The 8620-nt window shown below is 42.8% G+C and overlaps 1 protein-coding gene across 5 annotated transcripts in view; it reads right to left on the bottom strand.

The window, feature by feature from the left end:
- Positions 1–2028: 2028 nt before the first annotated feature.
- The window catches only part of MTX2 (metaxin 2), a 58745-nt gene continuing 52153 nt past the window's right edge, over positions 2029–8620 (bottom strand). For 3 of the 5 annotated variants that reach the window (XM_084813739.1, XM_084813750.1, XM_084813776.1), the window contains exons 8-10: positions 8310–8435; positions 5653–5729; positions 2029–2565 (exon numbers count right to left, since the gene is read on the bottom strand). In XM_084813739.1, coding sequence (XP_084669865.1) covers positions 2355–2565; positions 5653–5729; positions 8310–8435 — 414 coding nt within the window. In that variant the 3' untranslated portion in view covers positions 2029–2354. The remainder of the gene's footprint in view (positions 2566–5652; positions 5730–8309; positions 8436–8620) is intronic. The other 2 variants (XM_084813757.1, XM_084813766.1) reach the window with 1 other exon arrangement.

The following is an 8620-nucleotide window of genomic DNA, read 5'->3' as shown; positions in this document are numbered from 1 at the left end:
TGATCATGAGACTGGAAACAAAGCCCTATGAGGAGAGACTGAAAGAACTGGGCATGTTTAGCCTTGAGAAGAGAAGACTGAAGGGAGATATGATAGCGCTCTCCAAGTACTTGAAAGGTTGTCACAGAGAAGAAGGCCAGGATCTCTTGATGATCCCAGAGTGCAGGACACGGAATAATGGGCTCAAGTTACAGGAAGCCAGATTCCGGCTGAACATCAGGAAAAGCTTCCTGACTGTTAGAGCAATACGACAATAGAACCAATTCGCTAGGGAGGTAGTGGGCTCTGCCACACTGGAGGCATTCAAAATGAGGCTGGACAGCCACTTGTCAGGGATGCTTTGACTAGGATTCCTGCGTTGAACAGGGGGTTGGACTTGATGGTCTTATAGGCCCCTTCCAACCCTACTATTCTATGATCATTACCTGATTAATTACACTAATTGATTAAAGGCTACAATTCTATTAGTGGTGTTGAGTGTATGTAGTCTCCATTGCTGCTGTAAGATGGAGACATCACAATTCAATAGGGGTTCCAGACTTGTTTCTTTAGTTTGATTAATTTTCAAAAGTAGTATTTCAGTCTTAGAAACCCTCAGCCTTTTAAGCAAGACTTAACATAATTGTATTAGTTCTTGAAATACTGCTCTGAATTAAAACTTTGAAAGGGTGCAATAAGTACTTAGTCCTATCAATTGAACAGGTATTTCTGATTCTTAACCTAATTTAAATGGAGTGTCCTTATAACTCAATTAGAGCATTTGGAAGGGGCTAATGGGGGTGAGGGAGAAGAGGACAGCTAGGTTTACAAAAAATATTTATCTGAAATAGTCTGATAGTCTTGCAGCTCATTTTACTTTACTTATCGAGTTTGCAATGTAATTCACTCATCTCCATATCCTTAAGTGCAGTCTGAGTGGCTCAAATAGATTTATGCACGCTTTATTTGCTTATAATAGATCAGTATCTCTTACGAAGTCCTTTCTAGATAGCTGGCATTTATAATCTGAAAGACACTTTCAAACTGAGTTAATGCATAGTGTCAGGCTTGAAGAAGTTAAAAGGCCGATCGGATGCTGCTGAACAAGACTTGAAATCATTTTCTGTTGTAAATTTGTATCCAGGAGATCATCCTGGAGATGATTCAAACAAGGAACAAATCTGAACACCACCTGCCACTGCACTACACAGAGAATAACGTCACCTGGCAACAGGAAGCAGAGAGAAGCACATACAATAGCTGTCCCACACATGAGCTGCAGCACCTTCCAGAAAACACTGAAAACTGTTTGTGTTTGTCCTTTGCTTTCAAATGAGGAAGATGTGGTGGGTGGGGGTTTTTGGAGGGTGTGTGTGGATCAAACTGAGATTGGCAAAAAAATGAGGTGGGAGAGGGGCAGGGAACAGGGTGCTCTGAAAAGGGTTTGATGGCTCTAGCTTGGTTATATTTTTCCAAGTTTATTTTTGAGTTTAACCATCCTCAGGCAGGGCATAATCTAAATTATCATCTAAAACCAGCATGTAATTGAAAGCCTTCACAAGAAAGGTAATGAACTTTTATCTCCTTAGGATATAGGGAGTTCCAAAATGTAAGGCAGAACAGACACCTTCATATGACTCAAACAAATGCTTGAGGCCATGCACTAAAGGAAAGAAAGTCAGGCAGACCAAAAAGAAACCGAAACCATCAGGGTAGTTATTTAAACAGATGTGCAGGAAAACTCCTTCTTGATCTCCAGTATGATGACTGGTTAGATGTAGAAATCTGCATAATTTCTTCGGGGCTATCTTTAATCATGTACACAGCCTATTAGCTCAGCCTTCCCCAACATGATGCCTTTCAGATGTGTGAGACTACAATTCCCAATGGGTATGCTGGCTGGCTGGGGATGATGGGAGTTGCAGTTTCAACACATTTGGAAGGCACTGGGTTGAGGAAGGCTGATCTACAAAATTCAGTGCAAGTTACCATAAGCATCTGAGAACCCTACAGAATGCAAAAGGCTTTTAGAAAAATGAAGGAAACATGTTTGTAGAATTATCATCATGAATTGTATTGTTCTTATATCTTGACACCATTGTTTTTTTCAAGGACACTTTAAAGTGATATTAACATGGCATGCAGGCTATTATAATGAAAAACTCCAATAATTTCATCTTAAATACAGTGTCTTTGTTGACTTCGTCACAAGCAGAATTTGTCATGAGCATATTCTCTTGGGCCACAGTGGTCCAGCAGTTTCAAACAGAACATGTGCATGCACTGATCCCAATGTTCAAAGCCATTGCTAGTATCTTTTAAACAACAGAAACATCAAAAGGATCCATTTCATAGTTTCTACCACCATAAAACATTCAGCTCATCAACATTCGCCTTAATGCTGGGGATGGAAGACTTCCTGGGCTGTCTTTATCATGGCCTTCAAAGTAGTGCTGCTCGATTCTTCTACAAAACGAAATGAGGTTACTGTAGCCTTTCACTTTCTCAGAGAGCTCATCACTAATCAGCTGGGTAGTAAGGATTGTGAACAGATGTCCAAATACCAAAGCATCCAATTCAGTTGGCCTAGGAGGAAAGGAAAATTAATATTCAGAAAAGAGACAAGTCAACAGTTGCATATCACACTACGCATCAGTAGCAGCTCTATATACAGACCGCACAGTGTGCTGGAGCTGCCATTTTAAGGAGAACATTCTGTCAGCCAGTTTGCAGGGTGGTGGTAGCAGTGGCATTGTCCTTAAGATGGTGCTTGGGGTTTTCTTTCATTTACGGCTCTGACACTCCAGCACCAACAGGCTTCACAGAGTTCACCCCCGCCTGCTCCAATGACAGAGGTACTTGGAAAGGTACTGTAGTGCAAGAGCGGGCAGCGTGTATGCTTCCAGACATTTTGGACTTCAACTCCCAGCATTTCTGACCATTGGCCATGCTGATAGGGGCTTCTGGGAGTTGCAGTCTAAAACATCTGGAGATCTATCTTCTGCCTACCCCTGGTGTAGTGGAACCAGACTGGGTTAGGCTGGGACACTGGGTGGCTGATTACTGGACAGCAGCAGCCAGTTTTAATCATGCACCTTCTTGCTCTCCAAGTCCTACCCTTTTAATCTGGAGATAGAGAAATGGCTGCATTAACAGGAAAGGCATGGGTAGGCATGGGTAAAGGGGGCAGGGGATTTTTCACTAAATTGTGTGAAATGGAATTGATTGGGAGAGTGTTAGGAGCTCAAAGGATTGTAAATATTCAAACATCAACTAAAATTAAAAGACAGAACCCCTCCCACTCTTTCTTTAGGATCTTGTTATCCAAGAGTTCCTTGGCATGGGAGATTGGAGGATGACATGGTAGTACCATTTCCTTAAACAACAACAACAACTTTAAACAATGCAACTTACATTTCCTAGTACTGGTATCATTTTTACATATTGGTATGCTGAAGTCTCATTCACAGAAGCAATACTGAAACTTCTAATGCCCTCAATAGCTATTAGCCTCTCTGAGCCTTTGGAATAGGGTGGAGAAAGACAGACAGACACCCGTGTGCGCAACCACACACGCGTGCGTGCGCACACGTGCGCACACATACACACACACACACACACACAGTCAAGAAAATGTTTGTGAACCCCGTAGGACTGTCGCATATTTCCAACCTAAAATGTTATTAGATCTTAATCTAACTCCACAAATAAAGAACAATATTAAACAAATGACACACAAACATGACCCTTTTTCAACATTTGTTTCTCCACAACTGATTCAACATTTAATATCCATGTGTGAAAAATTATGTGAACCTTTAGGTTCAGTACCTGGTGGCACCCCCTCAAGCAGCAATGACTTCAAGTAAGCGTTTCCTGTAACTGTTGGTCAGTCTCTCACATCGGTTTTGAGGCATTTTGGCCTATTCCACCATACCAAACTATTTCAACTCAGTGACATTTGAGGGCTTCCTTGCATGAACAGCTTGCTTCAGGTCCTGCCACAACATTTCGATGGGGTTTCGGTTTGGGTTTTGACCTGGCCACTCTAAAACACGGAATTTCTTCTCCCACAGCCATTCTTTTGTAGATCTGCTTGTATGTTTAGGATCGTTGTCTTGTCGTATGACCCACTTTCGGTTCAACTTCAGCTCACAGATGGTGTCCTGACATTCTCCTCTAGAAACTTTTGATACACTGCAGAATTCATGGTTGTGTCAATGATGGCAAACCGTCCAGGTCCTGAGCAGCAAAGCAGGCCCAAACCATCACATTCCCACCACCATGCTTGACGGTTGGGATGAGGTTCTTCTGTTCAAACTCAGTGTTTGCTCGTCATCAAATGTAACATTTCTCATTGAGGCCAGAAAGTTCGTCCAGAGCACACTGTGTCCAGAGCACACTGTTCCAGAAGTCTTGGGGATCATCTATGTGATCTTTACTGAAGTTCAGATGGAGCAGCAATGTTCTTTTGAGGGAGCAGTGCTTTCCTCCTGGCTATCCACCCATGAACACCATTCTTGTACAGTCCTTTCCTGATCACTGAGTCATGAACACTCACATTAGCCAAGGCGAGAGTGGCCTGCAGATCCCTGGATGTTACTCGGGGGTTCTTTTTGACTCCCTGGATGACGCGCTGGTTTGTTCTTGCGAGATTTTTTGGTAGAATGACTGTTCCTGGGTAGAGTGACTGTAGTCTTGAACCTTCTCTATTTGTAGACTATCTGTCTGAAAGTGGTTAGTGGAGACTCAAATCCTTAGAAATGGTTTTGTAGCCCTTTCTAGACTGATAAGCAACAATAACTGCTTTTCTGAGGTCCTCAGAGAAGTCTGTTGATCGTGGCATGACATGTTTCCACACAACCATATGGTGAAGACCAAACTCATAAAGTTTCTGATCTTTTTATAGGGTGGGGCCTCCCAAACTCACCCCTGAAGATCTACCTAATTACTTAAACACCTGATTCCAATTATTCCCTTTAACTGAGCTGATACAACCAGGAATTCAGTTACTTTTGCACATACCCTGATTCTTAAGTACTCATTGTTTGCAAAATTTATACATCATTTTATTTCACAAGACATGGAATTGGTTCATATAAACCCTATTGGATATTTAGAAAAGGACTGGTTTTGATTCCCAAAGGCTATCATGGTACAACTATGAAATTTCCGTAGTTATCATCTGGGTTCACAAACTTTTTCTCATCACTATATATAAAATTAAGTTCTTGAAAATGTCTTTGGAAATGAATATAGCTGGAATTCTTCACATCATAGATCTAAAAAGACAACGTGGTATTTTGTTTCTTCATCACACTAAGCTTGTTTCTTGGTCCCGCTAAACTTGCAGTATGTACTACATACATTCATGGCTCCCTAGAGTTAGCACTGCCACTTTTAGGTTGATAACCTAAGGGGTGGGGGAAGAGCGAGGAGAACCTTCTCTCCAGCTCCCCACTTCACAGATCTTCAACCAAGCCAGAGTACCAGTCTCTGCAATGCAAACAAGCACTGAGGCCTAGCTTGCTTGTGAGTGTGGCTTGGGTAAAAGGGGGCGGGGAAAGGAAAGTGGATGGAAAGGTATGGCAGGAGACTTCTCCCCATCATTTGGGAAAGGTTTTCCCCTTCCTGAACTGGAGATTCCTTAATTTTGATATAAAAGTAACTTACTTCTTATTGAAGAAATACAGTTGAGTTCCAAGCCTTTGCGAAAGGGCTTGGCAACATTGATCTACATCTTCTAGTACCTGAAAGACCAAACAAACAGAGGGTAGAACGTAGTTTTTACTGAATGACTACAGAAAGATATAAAACTATACTCAGAGGTTTAAAATAAATTGTAAACACTGGAATAATTTGGACAGTGAATATTGAAGTGACACTCCAAACAGTTTCCAGTATGTTAAGATTTATTCCCCCCTGCCCCCCACATGCAGTTCTGTCTTTTGCTCTATATTCTGGTACAAACATTGTATTTGAAACATGAAATGGTTCTCATGAGTATCTCAGTGTTTTAAAATTAAAAAAATAATAATTAAAGAACAATTACAAAAACGAAAATAAGCAGGAATAACAATACAATTAGCATGTTTCTATAGCTAGTATACTGAGTCAGGACAGAGGCTAGGATACAAAGGGCCACATGGGGTATTCTCTACACACACCAGAGCTTTTCAGCTTCCTCCTTTCTGCTGGGAGCCCTCCATGCCTCCCCACCCAAATCTCCTCCCTGGAGCAGCACCTCAAAATGGATGACATACTAAAGCGTATGCATATATGGAAGTGTTTCACATGCAGGTGTCTCTCAGGATCGTAACCAGAGATTTTATGTTAACTCTTTGGCTGGGTTGAAATGACACATTAAGGCACAATGGTTTATTTTTCTGAATTAACCATGGTGGTTTATCGTATCATCTGCTTGCAGTTTCCCCCAATCACAGTGGTCTATTTAGCCAAAACAGCCTGATAAGCCATGGTCTGCAGCAAGGGTTATTTTAGCCACTGTGGCTTATTGTGTTGTGTGGCGCTCCACTGTGATTAAAGGGCACCGCCCAGCAAGCTGCTTGGCAAGAGCAGCAAAAAAAACCTCCACTCTTCCCCGGCAGGGCCACAATTGCCACTGTCAATGCCCCCTTCCCAGCTCCGATCGCAATTGGGGTCACGTCCCCTTTTTTAATGTTCTCAGTCCCGTTTTTGTACAAAAACAGGACTGGGAAACTTCCCCACAATTTTTCCCATGTGCGCACATGGGAGAAATGGTATTTTTCCCCATGTCCACTTGCCTTCCTCCCCGCTCTGAAACACCTGCTTCCTGTCCCCCTGCTGTGGGCCCTGTTGTCCCAAGGGCCCTGTTGTCACAATTTTCGTGAGAAGCACTTTGGAAATCTAATGCAACGTGCTCCACAATCTTGCATTAGATTTCCAAAGTCCTCCCTGTGAAAATCAGGGGTGGGGGGTGAAATCCAAGCCTCCCCCCAGGACTGTGGGGGCAAGTCAGTCCTTGGCAGGGGGGGGTGGATTTTGCCCCCACCCCCGATTTTCGGCTTCTTTTTTTGTTTGCTTCTGGTGGCCCTTTTGCACAAATGGGCCCATGGTGCGGGGGGGGGGGAGTGGCATCCCCCCACTTTTCACAAGGAGCCATTTCAAAATCTAATGCAAGCCAATGGAGCTCTTGCCTGACCCCGGTTGCAACTGGAGCCTGGAAGGAAGGCTTGGCAACAGACAAGACGGATCTGCCGCCAGGTCCCCTGGGATGGGGGCTAGAGGAGCGAGGGGGAGGGATGGGGGGGGGAATAAGCTACACACACTAGTTTATTTCTTCCATCATGTGATGGGACAGGGCGGCCTATTTTTTAAAATAAGCTACTGTGTGTACTTTATAAGCCGCTATGGCTTAAAGTGATATGCGAACCCTCCCTTTGTGTGGCATTTAAACTATCTATTAAAACTGGAAAAAATTGCAATATTCTAAATTCAGATGGAATTATACCATGCCATACCTTAACCTTGTGATCGTAGTCCTACGTGAGGATTCCAAGGCTACCATGGGAATCCCAAGGGCCATGTCATTTTCTTTACAGGATTCTGTGAAACACACCTCTCTTCCCTCTTCAGATTGTTCACAAACTAAACTTTACTGGTTGTAGATGTTAGATTATTCTACAGCAGGGCTGCAATGCTAGATTGATCAGTTTGAACGCCAGATTTAATAAAAATTAAATTAAATACAAATCCTTGGGTGGCAGGCACCATCTTAAAAGACACATTCCCCCTTCTCTCACACAGGACAGAATGCCTCTTCTGTTATGGTGGCTGCGATAAAGTGTGCACACCTCATCAAAAGACAAAGGAAGCATGCCTCTTTCTTAGTCCCTCCAAATGTTTTTGACTACTACTCCCAAAATCCCTGGCCACTGGCCATGGTGGCTGGATCTGATGGGAGTTGTGGACCCCAAACCTCAGGACAGACCCAGGTTGGGGAAAGATGCTTTATTGGTTTGGATCTGGAGGAGTTTCCTTCATTTTATTTATGTGCTGATTTAAATCAATTGACTAAAACTCATACAATCAAGATTTCTCTATTCATGTGGCAACTGTTCTAAGACTGTGGATTTAAGCCACCGTTCTCCAACGTGGTGCCCTCCAGATGTTCTGGACCTCAACTCCCATCAGCTCCAGCCAGCATGGCCAGTGATGAGAAATGCTGAGAGTTGAGGTCCAAAACATCTGGAAAGCACCAGATTGGGGACGGCCGATTTAAGCATACAATTACAAGCAAAGAAACAAGCATTTCTTGAATAATTCAGGCTTGGGCATAGATAACTGACCTGATCAAGTGACTTGCTACCCCAGCCAATAGCTTTCATTTTACGTTGGACCTCCCATTGCTTCTGATAGGCCAAAATACGATTAAGAGGCCAAGGATAAGGAGATCCATATCTTGGGTGAGTAATCTTGAAGAGGGGGAAAAGTTGCTCATGTTATTGTATATTTGAGAATAAAGCTGTGCTTTACAAAATGACTAGGGCTGCTATGTTTTTATTGCCACGGTACTGTTTTTCTATGCTATTCTGTGCAATTATTCATAACCTGAAGCTAAAAAACCCCTCAAGCCTTTAGAATTATATTAAAAACATTT

This window comes from Heloderma suspectum, chromosome 1, assembly GCF_057233095.1.
Source record: "Heloderma suspectum isolate Gila_16-S chromosome 1, 16-S_ref, whole genome shotgun sequence".
In the NCBI taxonomy this organism is placed as follows: domain Eukaryota; kingdom Metazoa; phylum Chordata; class Lepidosauria; order Squamata; family Helodermatidae; genus Heloderma; species Heloderma suspectum.
The sequence above is the reverse complement of the archived record's forward strand: the minus strand, read 5'-3'. Positions and strand labels throughout refer to the sequence as shown.